This window comes from Paramisgurnus dabryanus, chromosome 19 (assembly GCF_030506205.2).
Source record: "Paramisgurnus dabryanus chromosome 19, PD_genome_1.1, whole genome shotgun sequence".
NCBI classification, from domain to species: domain Eukaryota; kingdom Metazoa; phylum Chordata; class Actinopteri; order Cypriniformes; family Cobitidae; genus Paramisgurnus; species Paramisgurnus dabryanus.
The window spans coordinates 13,059,625-13,077,627 of NC_133355.1; the positions used below are offsets into that span (position 1 = coordinate 13,059,625).

The 18,003-nt window shown below is 39.6% G+C and overlaps 1 protein-coding gene across 2 annotated transcripts; it reads right to left on the reverse strand.

The window, feature by feature from the left end:
• Positions 1-53: 53 nt before the first annotated feature.
• On the reverse strand, positions 54-12,982 carry prdm1b (PR domain containing 1b, with ZNF domain). Of its 2 annotated transcripts, XM_065290124.1 has the most exons (7): positions 12,836-12,982; positions 11,849-12,128; positions 7,247-7,366; positions 5,696-5,945; positions 2,553-3,436; positions 2,342-2,470; positions 54-1,750 (listed from the first exon to the last, which is right to left on the reverse strand). In XM_065290124.1, exons 2-7 carry the CDS (start codon positions 12,017-12,019, stop codon positions 1,217-1,219), a joined length of 2,088 nt encoding a protein of 695 aa, XP_065146196.1. In that variant the 5' UTR covers positions 12,020-12,128; positions 12,836-12,982; the 3' UTR covers positions 54-1,216. The 2 variants fall into 2 exon arrangements, with proteins under 2 accessions (XP_065146196.1, XP_065146201.1); XM_065290129.2 differs by lacking the exons at positions 7,247-7,366; positions 11,849-12,128; positions 12,836-12,982 and adding an exon at positions 6,095-6,217.
• Positions 12,983-18,003: the final 5,021 nt, after the last annotated feature.

The window sequence follows — 18,003 nt, forward strand, 5'->3', positions numbered from 1 at the left end:
AACTTGATTCTGTTGACATACTGTAGTGAGATCATTAACACCAAAACAGAGAGTTTGAGAAGTAATGTTTAATGTGCTACATTATAAAAGTTTGTCAAAAATAATTTTTCACATATAAAGTTTCAACATCTTTTAGACGGAGTAAAAAAACAAACTAGGATAATAATAAAATGCACTGTACAAAAGACACTAAGTTCTTAATTCTAAACCCTGTTATAGCTAAGAATCATCCAGCACTTGGATCTAGTTCCTGCTTTTTCCAGCGCTTCCATCAAATAAATTAAGAGCATAAATTATTAAGCTAACAATTTCATTTTTTTTAAACTGAGGTACTGTTGTGTCTGTAGTTTGTAAAGAATTATTGCAATCTTCATCCGACATGATTGGCAAATTCAGTTGCAGCTACATTGATTTGGATATTTTCATAGTGCTAAAAATACTTGTTTGGATTAAAGAAACAACAGTAAACATTGGTAGACACAACCAAGTAACATTAAATAAAACTAATAAACAGAAAATCCCTTATTTTAAATATTAAATAAAAGCATGTTCTCATGTCAAAGGGGTTCAAAATCACGTCAAAGGAAATACAAAAATACGTTCTGCAATTATAACCATATTCTCAGTTATTAAGTTAAAAAGACTTAAAAAACGTACTGGCAGTGTGGCCAATACATCTTTAATCTTTTCAAAATGGTTATCATCAACATTATTTAAAAACCGAGTACAGTCGTGCACACATATCATACACACGTAATCCACATTTACACTTGGAATGGTTGGGATATATCTGGTCCATTTGGGATTGTCACATAGTGTCCATAGTGGGATTGACGCATTATTCCTGAGAATCCTAATATTGGAAAAAAAGACCGACTTAAAAAAAAAGAAACCCGCATAAGTAAGCCAAACATACAAAAGTAGACGATATTAAAACATGTGATAAACAATGACAATAATAAGTTAAGACAAACTCACACAAACAAAAGTATGAAAAGCAGATGTATGAAGTAGTAAAGATATCTTCATATCCTAAAGCAGATCAAAGTGTGGAAGTGCAAACACGTCACACATTCCTCAAGTCTTTGGAAAACACTTTTTTGTTTGGTGTGGCTCTCATTGGCTTGATTTCTCTCCGATTCCTCCATGTAAGAGTGAGGATTTTTGGTGTCGAATGCCCTGTGCATAGATAGCAGTTTGGAAAAGTTCATCCTATCTACTCCTCTTCAGTCTTTACAGAAGATCGATGGTTGAATTGTACAACACTGGCTCTCTCCTGGTGATGTCCCATAGCAGTTACCCGTTCTGGTGGCACTTGATCGAAAGCTTGGAGGACCCCGAAGTCCTCCTTCCCCTCGCCACTTTCCAAACTTCTGGCCAGCCATTTTTCCAGCGCGACATCGACCTGACTTTCAGCAGCGCTCTCAGGCAGCGCCTCAGCCTCGTGACTGGCATCGAACCGCTCCACCAGCTCTGCTGCGCGTCTCAGCTCTGGGATTTCTGGACGGGCGGCCGGACAGCTGCCTGAACGCTGATGAAGGTGTAGGGAGAAGCGATGGATGAAGCCCCTTGAGCAGACCGGGCAACAATGGGGACGATCGTGAGAGCTGTGCAGCCTTCGGTGGAGTTTGAGGTGGATGTACTGGGTGAATTTGACGCTGCACAGTTTGCACTGATATGGCTTTTCTCCGGAGTGCAGACGCAGGTGAGTCTTCAGGTTACTGGTGCTGCTGAAGCGTTTGTGACACACCTGTGGATTTAAAAATGAGAAAAGACTTTGTAATTTAGGCACTATAAATAAACTTTTGCTTTTTAGGGTGGACAAATTATTAAGAAAGTCGCATATTGCAATGGCATTGTTTTGGTTGCTATATAAAACACTAAAGTATATTAAAGCTTCTTACATTTTGCCACAGGCACAGTAAGGGGATTTACAGACGTTTCCGTGAGGACAGAGAGGATTTCGTAACTATTAATGTGTATGTAGCCTCAAAGAAGATTAAGAAACACAGACAACGTCTTTGCTAGCCTTCATAATTGCCTTGTTGTCACTGTGGTATGCAGACAGAGAGCCAGACGTGTTTTTATATTAATGGACTGTTTTCTTTTCAGTGGTCAAGATGAATGAATAGCACAGGCTGACGCCACTGTCACACCCTTTTTGGTTACTGTTCAACAAAACATTTTCTCTTAAAGGAAACAGGAGTGACAAGGTGAAGGTTCTACGAGCGATAAGCAATGTTGTGGGTGTGCGTCATTGTGCCCTTAATGGGTATAACTGTCATGCGAAGCCTTTTATCTCCTGTCTCCTTTAGATATGGTATAAAGAAAATTGTTTTACCTGGCACTCATGTGGTTTCTCTCCTGTGTGGACCAGGTGATGTTTCTGGAGGTGGGCTAACTGGGTAAAGCTCTTTTTGCACAGGTTACATTGGAATGGCCTTTCTCCACTGTGGACCCTCAAGTGCACCTTCAACAAAAATTTAGTCATGTTTAAATCATGCATACGCTTTCGAATCAAAAAGTGAACAACAGTGCAAAACAAGACTCACTTTGAGGTTGGACAGCTGACCGAATGTCTTGAGACAGACGTTGCACTCATATTTGATTTTGCCGTTTTGCTTCTTGAGTGGGTACGGGAGAGATTTGTACCCGGGGGTTATTGGAGAGGAGCAGGAGGCGGGCGATGTGCTTCTGGGTGTAGGCAGGCTGAGGTTGATGGCCTCCTCGCATTTCGAAAGTGGGGTTTGCTGGGGGGAGTGCTTTGGCTGAGGAGAAAGTTCGGGAGTTATGGGAGCTCCTCGGGGAGGAGTGTTTGGCATTCTTTCCTTCAGTCCTCCGTGAAGTGGGGTGGGATAGGGCAAAGTAACAGGTAGAAGACCAGGTTGGGGTATGGAAGAGTAGGGCAAGCCATCGCTACCCAAAAAGCCATTGTACTGAAGCCCCCCTTTCGAGGGCAACATGGAGGGGAAAGGAGGGGAATATGGAGGCAATAGCAAGCGGGGATAATGGGGGTTGTACGGTGATATAAGTGGATATGGAGCATGTAAAGGTCTCTGTGAGGGTAATGATGGGTATGAGATCAGACCTTCCCGATGACCATAAAGGCCATGCAGGTGGAGCGGAAGGTCTTGTGGTGGGGAGAGGGTAGGGTACGGGTAAGTGTTCAAATTTAGCTCCTTTTGGTTCGGATGTGGAGAACGAACCGGCTCCGGTGGATTGGGTTTGAGGATCTTCGTACTGCAGTCCACGACCTGCTCATCTGGAGTGTCGGGTGGCGTGTCTCTCTCGATAACCTCAACGTCGATCTTTTCGTCCAACTCATCTTCATCCTCGCTCTGAAGTTTGTGCGGGCTGGGGGGCTGTTTTGGGTAGTGGGCGTATTGAGGTAGGGGCTTCTTCAGATACTCGTATGCTGCAATATCAGGCATGTGTTCTGATAAAACAGAGAGAGAAAAAGCATCGTCAAAAGTCGAAAGCCAGCAAGTGAGAGGTCAGAAACCAACAAGCCACACATGACTTATATCTTCGAGTAGCTTTAGGCCGCAACTGATTGCTAATCAAATATGCCTGCAAATCTGTCATACACCTACTCATAACCTTCCCCCTTAAAAACTCACTTATGGTAAATGGCAGCTGTTTCTGTACAACACTGACAGGCAGAAGATATCCGACTGGTTTCTGTTTGACATAGAGATAGTACTGTTTTCACGTAGCACCTAGATTACACCCGTGTGGGTGTTTGTAATGTGGGCGTGTGTATGTTTGTGAGGTGGGGGGGTATGTGTATGTATCGGAAGAACGGAGACTCGTGTGACGACTAAGTTTCTCACTCAGAAACTGCTCTGAGTCACCACAACAGCAGATGTCCTCAGCCATGGGAAAAAATCCTCGATGCCCCTTCAGCACTAACGGTTATCGAATGTAATACAGGGAGTTGTGATAAGGTCAGAATATTACTCTCCCTTCACTCTAGAGATTGTAAAAAGAAAGCCACAACAGCAAGCTGTTTTCAGTAACCTTTGTCGTGACTCAGACAGAACCTGCCATATCATGGAGAGAGCTATAACGCTCAACTGCAGTGGGAAGATTACACAAACACATTATTACCCATGTGGTCAGAACTTGGTTCCTCAAACATGATGTGAACCAATCTGATGTTGCATTTACAGGCATCGTCTAGTTAGGCATTTCCTAACTACCGTGAGGAAAGTGAAAATCGGTAATTGAAATGCACGCAGGACGTTTAAGCAATATGTAGGCAGTGAGATATTAAATTGATATCTGGCGTACATTATGATAATATGTGATCCTACCTGCTAAAGTCATTTATTACATAAAACCATCCTACATAATATAAAGAACATTGTGTGAAAGTATAATCATGTAAGATCAAGTCAAAAATTTAAATCAATCTCATAATTGAGACTTTAGCATGGATTTCACAGGCAAGGTCACAATTCTTCATGTTTTGTATTCAGTATCTTATATTCATTCGTTCACACATTATATCAACGTTAAACCTCGCGCAGGAAGTCAAACTTGACAGAATAAAAAAGAAGAGGCTCACGGGACAGGAAATTTCAAAGTATGAGGTTGCCTACAGCGGGACATTCAACAGTTAGCATCAGTAAGACGCTTCGAGACTGGAGCGTGTGTGTCAACATGACTCAGGTAATGGGCCTTAACAATAGCAGACAGAAACGCATGAATATAACGCACACACAGACGCAAGCTAATGCAGAGGGATGAATGAGACAGGAAATAGCACAGTGTCAGCGCGAGATTGAATCAATGTGATAAAAGCATTATCACAAGATGCCTCCAGATCCAGACAGCCAATTGCTTGTCGCACACACACAAACAGACACAATCATATACCCAAAGCCCCCGTACACATTCATACACAAACGGTTTCATTTACAGTCACTTTCATTGCATGGGAGACCTAATGACGTTTAAGTAAAAGCAAAGATATATTACTGTACACATTATGATAAGCAGTTTTTTTCTAAGTATCCATCTGAGTAACGATTTAATAATTCAGATTCAGTCTATCAACAGTCACGAATGTGCACAGACAACAGATAACGCGTGTCTCTTCAGTGAAATCAGCTGATTCATGGAAAGATAAGAGCCACAAATTTAGATCATACTTTCGGATGAGTATTCACAGGAAGGGCAAAATACAAAGGTAGTAAAGATGACTAATGCCATTGTCTCAAGACAGACTACAGGAAAGAGAGAGTGAAAGAAAAAGAGTGACAGACATTTAATAAGAAAGTATAACAAAAATTGAAAAGAGAGATATGAGAAGACGAGTTAAACTGAATTAAAATGTTTTCATCAGTATGATAATACATACAGTATGTCCATATTAAACACATCACAATTATTACTTCCAATGCATGTTTCTCAATAGGCTTTACTTAAAATTAACTTCTAGGTTATAAGATAATAATTAAAAAATAGCTTAAATTGAGGTTGAAAGAATAAATTAAGCAAAAAGTGACGGATAGGAGTTAGAAGGAAACACATAAGAACAAAAAAAAAAAAACATAGGAAAGGTGTAAGGACAACAAACAAAACGATTTCAATACATCTTTCACTCTATCCATCCAAGCATTCCCAAACATCTACTGAAACTCTTCCGAACACCAAATAACATGGGATAATCCCAGATCCAGTGACTCACTTGGCTTCAAGCTGTCTGGTTGCTCTGACTGGCCGCAGAGTCTTTGGGAGAACTCAGGACTGTACCAAACCAGCAGCTCCTGCTTGGGCTCCACGGGCCGGATGGTGTAGAAAAAGATATCCTGGCCGTTTTGGCAGGCCACCAGGTTCTGTTCGGCCAGCGAGCGTGCAGGGTTGACGTACCGCATCCAGTTACTGTGCCGCACATCGTAGCCATCGATGAAGTGGTGTAGCTGGCCACCACTGTAGATCTGGACGGAGAGAAAGAGAAAGAAAACTTTAGCACTTTTCCAAGGGACGTCATCCGTAGAAGTGTCAAACTCCACAGAAATCAATAATCACATTTCACAGATTTCATGCTGTAAATCAGTTTTAAAAAGTTGTTTTAAATGATCTTCACCTCTGCCATGAACAGAACGCTCTTCTAACAGCTGTTTAAATCAACTCCTCTCTGTCCTCTAACCTGTGAAAGTATGTGTGTGTGTGTGGCTTGTCTGGTATCATATGTGTGAGTAGCTCTGTGTCAATGATGTCAGCCCTTTATAGAGCGGCAGACGTGAAACTATTTACACATGCTGCCAGTCACACGTTTAGTGTCCGCCCCTTCCTCCACCCCCTCGCTCTCATTTGTAAGCAGGGGAATTCAGTGCTTTGACTTGCCAGGACATGTACATGATAGCTCCACTATCTAAGACACACCGTTTACCAGTTATACCATCAAACACACCTTCGCCTTCCCTCCATTGGCCCACCTGCTTTAAAGTCGAGACAATTTAATCACTTTAATGCCAACAGGAAGTGGATATGGATTTTCAGGAAATGGAGAAAGGAAAGGACAGCTCACAGGAAAACCCACAGTGACACACACACCAACTGCACGTACCTACAAACGTTTTCATACAAGCGCGTGCTACCGTTCAGGACACGCGCACACACCCACGCATATAAACAAAAACAGCGACCTTGGCAAGGAGATAAAAAGACCAAAGTTCCTTTAGATGCGTGCTGATATGGCAGCAGAAATGTAAAGGCTTGCATGCATGCCACACACAAAAAAAAGAAAGTGATGCGCGCGTCAATCTTTCTACAGTATGTCTGCGCAGGAATGGGACTTCTCTAAAATCTGGCCACAAACTGAGGCTTGCGCTATCCTTTGTGTTTTTTTTTGAGAGGGTTTCACAATAAGTACACTCAGTAACTTCTGCTGAGTAAACCATAGTGTGAGAACAAAGCAGAAATCCAAAACAAAAAGGATAAGGTCTTTCTGGGCTTCCTCTGTATTTTCCAAAGAGCCAAAAGTTTTCAGCTAGTGAAGCCAAATTAGAAAAGCTATTATTTTTAGCATCGGTGCATGTGGGTATATTGAAAAGAAACATAATTGAGATTAAAAAGAAAGTGAATGGGTATTAGTATGTATTTAGGCATGAATGAATGTTCTTCCTGGTTGTTTCCATTTAAATTCTCTGGAAAGTCATTCATGACCGGTTTGGCCACTTGTCTGTCAAAAGAATTAATGGCCCTCACAGATTACATCAACAAGGAATTCACTTACCCTCCAAAAGTATTTCCTGTTGGTTTGAGGGGGCACGTTGTCTTTGGTGTAGGCGACGCCTTGTAACGGCCCAAATCGTGTACCCTGAGGTATGTACTCTTTGCTAAACACACCGGTCACCTGCAGGAGTAAATAGGGACATATGTAAACCAACTTAAACCAAATACATGATTAATGATCTGTCCACCTAAACAGGAAGTTCAATGAGGTGTGGCTGATTAGAGATGACCCATACCGGCGTCATAGGTAACCCAAGGTAACACATGTTGCGAGTTAATGAGTTAAGTGAATAAACCGACGTAAACTTTCCCTGCTCTACTTGGAACGAAACCGAGACAGAACACCGGCCTCCTTTGACACGGCTAGTAGTGAAGCATTCACATTTTGACGGAGGGGCGAGTGTGATGGGGAAAAAGCACAGTTGATGGAGCAGGTGGTCCACTCTCGAAACCATAACCAAAATCTTTAGCTTTATATATAGGTCACATTGTGGCTTGGGGGTCAGCTGCCCCCCCATGATCAAGCTTCTGTTTGGATTTTCCTAAGTGCAATTAAGCCAATATTTGGACCAAGAGTAATAAAGTCTACTTTAAGACCTACACCAACAACTTGATAATGGCTAACACCAGATTTAGTTGAATATAATAATAATAATATAGCAGGTGAGAAAGGATGAACAGGGATGGTCAATGCCTGGAGACGAGAGTTGCTGTGACAGTATAATTGTGTGTTGCTAGCGTTGCGTGACTAATTGGTTGGTCTTTAGCGATTAACCGCTTACCAAGGGTTTATTGAGCAGAAGGAGGGGCTAGAGGAGTCAGTGTCACTCTTTGACAAAACCAACGCCACGACGCCACTCCACGCACACGCTGAAGCCTCCATCTAAACGTGGACCCTACCAACCCCCCCAAGCTGTCTAAGGATCTTCAGTTAACAAATGAAAGTTAATCAGTCAAGCTTAACCTACTTCTTTTGGCTGAGATTCTGTAAGTGTGTGTCCTTCCCCATCACAGAACACCCCATCTGCCACGTGCCCCCCTTTAGTTAGGCACACGACCAAGCTAAGGGTCAGGGAGCATTGTCTATAAAACCCCTTAAGCAGTTGAAGCAAACTTTTTTGGGGGACATTCAAGGACATGTCTGTCTATCCATACTGTCAGAAAAAAATTAAGAGTTTCGTTCCGTATTTTTCAGAAATTTAGTTTTGTGGTTGTGCATTCCAATTAATATCAATTCAACTGCACTTTGTTTGTTTTGATTTAAACTTTCATAACTTAAAAAATACAGATAAGTAGCACCATAAAACAAAATAATAACATGATAACATAATAATAAACATGTTTTGACGAAAATGTTAAAAACGGAGTTATCTCGTTTTGCAACGTAACTCTTCAATTGTAAAAAAAAAAAATGGTCTAGCTGTCACTGGGGTGGTACACTTTCAAGTACATATTTCCAGCAAGCAATTTTGGCTAAAACAAGTCAAAATTTGGGCTGTCAGTGAAAGTCTAATAGACGTCTAACCATAGCCTAAAAAAAGATTATGCGTATACACTTAAAACATGTAAAAGAAATGAAAGCAAACACTTTGAACACCTGTTGACTTTGCTTACATGATGGATTACAGTACATATCCAAATTCAAGGTTTATTTAGGGTAGAAGTGGGTCTATAGTTAGCTGTCATTTCTTGGTTATGGTTTTGGTCTTGGTTTTTGCTTGCTGGGTTGTACCTAAAGAGTTCATAATAGTTCCTCAGAGGTCCATTTGGGTACAAAAGAGTGGATATTAGTACCCAAATTGGACATATTGGGACCTTTTTAAAGGGTGCTGCCCATTGACCGCTATAGGGACCATTTTTATATTTTTTGGATGTATACAGTGTATATATCTATACAGTTTTAATTTATATTTAATTCTAAAAATGCTAAAGTAAAAAAAATGGTTAGGATTATTTTCTAAAATTACCTTAATGAAAAACAAACAAGTATTTGATACGTCCGTATTTTGCTAAGAAATAGGCGTGTATGTGTTTGTGTGTTCTATGTTGCCCACTAAAACCATATCGAATGTGTTAGTTTCAATCATTCACAGCTTGCAGAGAAAGGTAAAGAGAAACGAAAAGCTCGAGTTCAGCCCGTCAGTTCTAGTACTCTACAAACCTAGGCACGCTACAGTATCAGATAACGGTCACGTTTTCACTTTCCCTTCTGCCCTAAGTAACTAATGCTCAAGGTTAAAAGGGGAAAACTGCATTACAACAACTTATAAGTTTCGAATGTATAGAAACTTTGGAATGTGTGCTCATGCATCACAGAAACTATGGGGACTATGACTAGCACCTTCATCACAAGTGAGGCTTTCCTACGTCCCTTAATTCTCCCTTCCTCCCTTCTTTCTTCCAATAAAAAAGTTTGCCGGGTTCTGGGGCCCTCCGGGAACTGACACACTCAAAGGATGTGGGTTTTCCTGTCCATTACTAAAACCATTAAGAGCGTAAGAGCAACGCATTTCACAGAATCAGCAGCGTGCATGCGATTCGCGAGGAATAGCTTGCTCAGAAATGGGAAGTGTGTAGTACGTCTACATTTATTTGCAAATTTCAGCTAGAAAGCTGATTAGGGGAGAGAAAGCTTCTGTTGATGGCTGAAATGCATTATAACGAACGTGTCCTCTTGAGATGGCATTTTGAGAAAAACTTGTTTCGGTTGTTCACGTCAGGAGGTTGTTTATAGCTCTGTGCTTGGGAAAAGAGGGCCAAGCGTGGGAAAGATGAGAGAGAGAGAACAGGAACAACAGATATAAAAAGGGAAGAGAAAAGTTATAGCTCAGGCAAAAAGATTCACAGATGTGTTTGATTAAATTGAACCTGCAGGATTTGTTTTCACAAAAAAAAAAAAAAAATTGTTTGGGGTCCGTTGTTTTATTTTTGTCGTAGCACATTTTGTTTCACATAAGAAATAGAAGAGTATCAGTGCATGTGCATCCTCCTTTCTAAACTGATGACCACAATTTCACACCTTCAGCATGGTTAAATATAAAAAAGAGCTGAGGGGTAGAAAAGAGGAACTGACTTTCACCTGTAAAGGCGGAAACTGGATCATGCATAGGACAAATAGAATAGCAGAAAGTGCATGAAGCATGGGGGGCAGACGTTTTAGAAACCACAGGAAGCAGTAAAGAATGACACAGTCAGATGTGTGTGAAGAAGAGAGAAAGAAATAAAAGAAAGGAAATGAAGACGAAAAGAGATTTTCAACAACATTAAAGACATTTACTGTTGCAAGCACAGTAAATCGAACTGTCATCAAGTACAAAGTTTGTTTATAATGAGTTGTAATAATCTCTCTTACCCAAACATAAGGTTTACAAGATCATATATATAATTATATTATGTATCAGGCTGTTTGGGATCATATAACCTGACGGGCCTTTTATTGCTCTGGGCCTGGTACCATAAAAACCCTTAAGGTAAGAAACCCCGATCTATAAAGTTAATGAGACATGAGTTGCATGAGTGCAAGGTTCACTTAAGGAACCCTAAGGCCGCATCCACACAAAGCCAGTGCTTCCCCTATCCAATCATTTTTTCCTCCTAAACAGAGTCTCATCCCAAAAAAATGTGTAAGGTGTATACAAATGGCAAAAACAATGCCTTAAGGGGCGTGTCGTAGTGAAGACGCGTGTGTCATCACAACAAGTTTCCACTCAGCTCTTTGACACAAAGGTTTTTTTTTAATACAGATTACATTCATGACGAGAAATGTATGCGAATTGGAATAATGCAGAGAACAGAGCGCTCCCCATTATCAGCTCTAAAACTATTTGATCGCAAGCTTCATAGAGTTTCAGTTTTTAATGTACACACATTGTCTGTTGATATTTCATGTGTGAGATTTTGTAACTAGCATTCACTTCTCCAATGCCATGTTTTGACCGAGACTATTGTAAAATACTTATGGTTAAGGTGTTCGTTGCAATGCTTATAAAGAAATTCCTTCCCTTAGTGATTTTTTCCTTTACTTAAGGATTGTCATGCACCGGGCTTGATCCCTTACCTGGAAATGACTGTGTCACTGCCACAGACCCACTGACCTACTGAACCACACTGTATAAGGCTGTGTGTACACCGAAGCGTTTAAATGTGGTCATGTGCTCCGCTGAAAACATTGACGTGTGGGCGCTTAGCAGCTTTATTTTAACTTGCTATGATACATTTGTTTTGATAATCATTTGTTGTACAATGTGATCAGCTTTTTTGGTTGGTATTTGTCCCACCCCTCTTCCACTGTGATTGGTTAAAACTGACATTTACAACGCAAGACATTTATCAACTCTTGTACTGAGACACTATAGTACCTATATTTTATGGTACTCCTAATATAAATCAAACAAATCTATGGTACCCCAAAAACATGGAGGTCACAATACTCTTTTGTTATGAATGAAATCAGAAAAACTTCCCCTACAGTGATTGAATTGTTGCACAAGAGGCTTTAAGTAACAAATGTCTGTTAAAAAGATGACTAACTAGATAAAGAAAATATTTTGCAATATGGGAGTTGAAAATGTAGTGCAAACAGAGGCGGTGTCGTGCGTTGTACCTTATTGTCTGCACAGTACTGGAAGGTGAGGTTGCGAGGAACGGAGGTCATGGCCCTGGGAAGATTAAAGCTGGGGTCGGACGTTTGGTCGTGGACAATATAGGTGCAGTTCAGGGCGAAGTCTACCTCCCTCCAGTTGTTCATGTCTTGTAGAGATGCCTCAAACTTCATTTTGATAAACTCTTTTTTTTTGGAATTGCGTTTTTATCTCGTACCTTTCTGTGTTGTTTGGTATATTCTCCTTTGGTTTGTGTTGCTTTGGGTTTGTTTAATCAAAGATCTAAGACAAACAAAATACATAGTTAAGCATACATATTTTTCTACAATATATTAAACGCATTCAAGTATATAATAAATTAACTTGTACTGTTGTTAGTATGACACATACTTTTACCCAAAGATGCAATAGCTCTTCAGAAGCAGCGCATTAAGTTATTTTTGACTAATCAATGACTCAAAAAAAGTAGAGAAACATTAGCAGTTAGTGGTAATATGGTATCAGATGCAGTATTAACCGGTTTGCTGTCAGAATCTATTAAACGTCTGATAAACATGTCAGATGCACTTATTTATATATAAATGTAAATTTTATTTACATACTTCAATATTAGCCTTTTCAAAAATAGTTACGTCATGCGTCATTTAAACACACATAAAAAGCAATTTTTAAAGCTTTATACAGGCAATTATTGTAATATTTTATATTATATTCAGCTTTGGCTGTCATCTGATTAGAAAAGTTCACAAACTACTTCCAACAAAACTACTCACTTCATTTTTTTTTTAACAAAACTCAAAAAAGTTTAAGTGTAAACATCACGACTCACCAACGTCAAGTTTATGAGAGTCATTCACAAAAGCCTTTAACTTTATCCAATTACACCACATTCAACAACAACAACAACAACACAAGACAGTGACTGATGCAATGTAACTGAGCAACAAACATCCACAAAGACTAAACAAACAAAAATAGTGTAAACTCACTTCACATTCATGAAGAAGTTGCATCCTCTGTATCTTTGGTTAGGTCATTGCTGGTTTATTGTTTCCTGGTCAATTTGTCATCCTGTTTATTTCTCTCCTGTTTAGTCCAAACGATCATAAATTCTCTCCTGATCTTTGAGACTCTCCAGCCAGTTCACCACTGTTACCTAAACTGACCACGCTGAGCTGTTTCAGACTTTTGAGCAATACAGACCGACCAATCAGCATCTGCCTTCAATCATGTGACCGTCAGGATTACTCAAAGGTGATCCAATTGGGACACTGGAAACGTTTCAACTACGCCAAACCCAAACGTATGCATCAACAATTCTGGTAGACAAAGGACGATCTTGGGCAATCTGAATGATGTGAGTACAAAAAACAGATGGTTGGATCATTGCAAAACACAGCAATGGACTTTTGCTTGGGTGGGCTCTTAATGAGCAATCTGGTGTCAACCCAATTATACCCCCTCCTGAAATGCACACACGCTCCAAATGAACTTCGGTGACCTAGATCTAGACCTGGCCTGGTGTGTGATACTCTGTTTTGACCAGTGCTGGATAAGATTCAAAGCAGGTCAAATTGGAGAACAACTCAGACACCTGTCTGAACATCTACATCATCCTGTCAGGAAGTTACATAAACCATTTTTGACACGTAGCTTTTAAACCAGCAGAAACACAAAAGTCCTGTCCTGAAAGATTCAGTTCATGAACTCATTCTTTACATGAAAGTTTAAGACCTATACAGGTTAAGAATAACTGCTGGAAAGAAAAATGAAAACTTGAAGCACAAAAGAGAGTTTGATGTTTTCCACTATTGGGGGAATGATATAAAAATAATTAATGACTCTAAATATAATTCTTAATACCAAGCGTTTTTTTAAAACTCTAAACAAAATATACTGCATAAATGTGGCAAATGTATAAGTATCTTAATCAATGTTAAATAAAATAGTAGATCACAAATACTTTACAGTAGTTCTGTACAACAAAAATATATATTAAGTAATAAACTCAATACTTTAGCAGACTTCGTGCGTGTGTGTGTGTGTGTGTGTTTGTGTGTCAGGTGAGAGAGCTGTTTCATGTTGGGAACATTTGAGAAAATTTTCTTCCTCCTTGTTCCTCCCCTTTATGAAACTTGGAATGACTGACTTTTTGTTACTGAAATTTTGCCCATAAAATGCAAGGTTGCTCATTTACTCACTGATTATATGGAGAAGATTCAAAAAGACATATTTTATATTTAAAAAAACAATAATTTGTCACCATGTTTATTTTGATTAAAAAAATTATCATTTACAATAATCACACTGCACTTTTTGGAAAAATGCTAATTTTCCAGCTCCCCTAGAGTTAAACATTTGATCCTTACCATTTTGGAATTCATTCAGCTGATCTCCGGGTCTGGGGCTAACACTTTTAGCATAGCTTAGCATAATCCATTGAATCTGATTAGACCATTAGCATCACGCTAAAAAATAACCAGAGTTTCGATATTTTTCCTATTTAAAACTTGACTCTTCTAGTTACAATGACATTACACAGCTGCTGAAAATAGTCCCCTGCTATTGAAAGTTACCAAGGGTACTATTTTCAGGCACGGCGTAATATCATTACGCTTCCTGCAGCCATGTTACGACAGCAAAGTCCTTGATTATTACTTCAAAATGAGAGTATAGTTCATAGCCATATCTGCCTAGAAAATCACAACTTTTAATTTTCCGTCGGTCTTAGTACACGATGTAACTACAGAAGAGTTAAGTTTTAAATAGGAAAATTATCAAAATTCCTTGGTTATTTTTTGCGCGATGCTAATGGTCTAATCAGATTCAATGGATTATGCTAAGCTATGCTAAAAGTGGTAACGCCACACCCAGAGATCAGCTGAATGGATTCCAAAACTAAATCTAATGTTTAACTCTACGGGAGCTGGAAAATGAGCATATTTTTAAAAAAATGTATCCCTATAATTCATTCAATTCATCTCTATATTGTACAATGTTGTCCTATACAGCCAATTTGAATAAACTTCAAAATTTAAGGCAGCAAAACATTTTTTACAGTGTACAATAGCAAACTTAAATATCTCAATGTGTCCTTTTAACTCCTACTCCTCTTCACCCGTAAAGTGAAACGGTCACTAAATTGGCTGACATATGGCCCATGTGGCTATTTAGGAGACGCCTGTGGCCGCATGGCGTAAGTGTGCCTCTCTTTTCACTGGGCTAATTTCTCTAATTTGCAGACAGTCTGGGCTGAGGCTCAGCCCGGCGCGACTCGAGCAGAGCTGATCATCCCGGGTGTCGCTCTATTTGCACTTTTTACAGAGAGGGTTGACCCTAACAAGGGACTACAGTACATGTGGGTAATGGTGGTGGTGGGGGGGGTAAAGGAGACAGTCAGAAGAACTAGTGTGACAAGACAGACAGGCTGTGCGTAATTATATACTTTAACAGAGAAAACATGCTGCTATGGGTGGCAGTCTCCTGTGTGTCTCCTTCAAGATCAAAGTCATGAATATGAGAGGTCTCACATTTTTCAGATTTTCCTGTTAACACGAAGCAGAATGTGAGATGTGCACAACAACATGCGAACGACAATGGCGGTGTTAAAGCAGAACTACGCAGTTGTGAATCTCACATATAGCATTAAGTGGGAGTTTTGGCCAATGAATAATTTTTAATAAAAAAATTGTGATACATGTGACAACTTGCCCCAGTAAAATGTAACAACATTTTGGTTAAACCCTTATTATATAGTTTACCCTGCTGTTGTTTTTTTTCTTAAACTAGCTGGAGCAATAGTGTATATGATGATAGATTTGAATTAGACATGGGCCGGTTACCGGTTTCAAGGTATACCGAGGTTTAAAACAGTCAAGGTTTCAAAACCACTAAAATGTTCTGTTATACCGTCTCCAAGGTATGAGCTGTGCTTATACAAAATTCATTAAATCATGAAGTCATGTGATTGATTTGATGTTTACATTTAATATACATAACGAAAATATTATATATGTGTTGAAAGCATATTATAATTTAAAGGCTTTATTGTACCTGGCATTTGAAAATAACACATTTTAGTGTTGCAATGGCAATACCGCAACATCGTGAAACCGTGGTATTTTTGCTAAAGGTAATCATACCGCCAGAATCTTATACCGGCCCATGCCTAATTTGAATCCTCAAAAATCATCATCAATCCATCCATCCATCCAATGTGAGATTATTGGAACACATATTAAGTACAGAACAACATAACATATCCAAAAAGGTAAATACATGTGATACGGACATTCTTTTATTGGTTGTGGTATTACTGCATGTATTAATCATTATATATGTGCATATGATTTGGTCACAGGATCCGTCCCAAGTGACTTTCAGTGCATAAGGCTCGAAAAGCCCCAGAGACTATGCTTTCAACCACCAATAACATTGTAGCACCTTAAAAAATGCAAACTAATTACGAAACCCAAACAACGATTGACCAGCAGCATCAAAAGGAAACCAACATGTGATCTCTTTCCTCTCACACCCACTTCTGTGTTTTTTCTCATCGGTAGTAAACACAGCGTTTCTCAAGAGAGCAGGATTAATGTTTGTTTGCGCATTGTCCTCTACTTTACAACTAATACAAACCCTGTTACCTCCCTGGCAACAACCACACCAACTGCAAATACGGTTGGCCAGAGGTTTAAGATGCATGTCGACAGCCCGTTCAGACACACTGTTTACCGTCTCCGCTCGGCTTATGTCACGCGCACATCCCTATAAACACGGATAATCCGTCTTCTTGAATGCTAAACACACATGATTACATTATTCACTCTCATCAACAAAAGTGCTTAGGGATTTCTCATTTTCTGCTCTGTTTTTGTCTGCATCGCACAGTTGTTTATCCCGTGTGGTGTTGACATGTTTTTGAGGAAGTTCCCTTCCTCGTGTGGAAAGAGAAGGTGCTTTGTCAACATGACTCTGACATAAATCGAAAGAAGGCAGGAGTGCAGTGAGCAACGTGCACTTACGGTCAGGCACAAGCATGCACTAACACGTCGAGCGAGGAGTACGGGAACCAAAATTTGAGTTTCAGTATAGCATTAATCCGCATTGGTCATTTAAGTCAGGCCTTTACTCAGTTGATTCAAAGTCATGTTGGCCTGACTTATTATCATGTGGTGTGGTTTAAAAATGCGACAAGTCGATGGTGTTGGTTTAACTGATGCATACTGTAAATAAGCAATATCACATTTACATCACATGGTGTTGTCCTAAATATCAGCATGGCGAGACAGTATGACACAGGTTTCCTGATGAGTGGTCAGTTAACTATGGCAACAGCAGTGTTTCCCACAGATCTGAAATATACTTGTGGTGAGAGCCGGTGAAAAAGGCAATCGTCACCCAACGACATAAAAGGGTCTACTATACGTGTTACATACAGTACTGTACAACTAGTAATGTGTCAAATCAAACGACCCCAAACTCTCTTTGCCTTCTCTTTAGCATGAACAAAGCAGACACTGTTTGTCAAAGCACCACAAAAACACTGTTTTTGCACTGATACAGCATATTAAGCAGAACTTGTGAAGATGACCCATTTGAAGGGATTTAAAAACATTGTGAGGCATGTAGAAAGACTCAAACTCCATTCAGTACAATAATATTTACAGGTATATTAATAGTAGACAGTGCAGGTCGATAGAAAATATGTAAAATTTATAAAAAAAATAATAAAAGTGCCCCTCTTTCTATTCCTCTCTCACCCATTAAAAGAGCTTAATCCCGGTGACGGGTGACTTTACACTACAGGTTTTATTAATAACAATATTACACTGTTTAAAGTCGTGACTTTAAAACAAAAGCCAGTTGTTATCGCCATAGAAAACGGAGGCAGGCTTGACAGTGCACATAGGTGATTCTCACGAAATTAGACTTTTGAGGTGTCATAAAACATTTTGATAAAAAAAACTAAATGCTTTCGAAATAAGAAGCATACAGTTAAAGGTGACATAGAATGATTGAACGGGGTATTTATCCTTGTTCTGTGATGTGACATGTATACAAATTTTTTTTGTTTGGGTCTGTAATGCCTTAGAAGCTTCCTAAAAACCTCTCTCAGATAGCTCTATTAGGGTGGGGGATTTTAAACAAGTGGTTT

What these genes read in the sequence shown, in the direction of transcription:
- prdm1b (XM_065290124.1), bottom strand. Translation starts at nt 12,019, where the DNA reads ATGAAGTTTGAGGCATCTCTACAAGACATGAACAACTGGAGGGAGGTA. An exon ending in ACCAGACAGCTTGAAGCCAA is followed by an intron (nt 3,437 to 5,695) that starts GTGAGTCACTGG and finishes CTGTTTTATCAG; the next exon opens with AACACATGCCTGATATTGCA. An exon ending in GTCAGCTGTCCAACCTCAAA is followed by an intron (nt 2,471 to 2,552) that starts GTGAGTCTTGTT and finishes TTTTTGTTGAAG; the next exon opens with GTGCACTTGAGGGTCCACAG.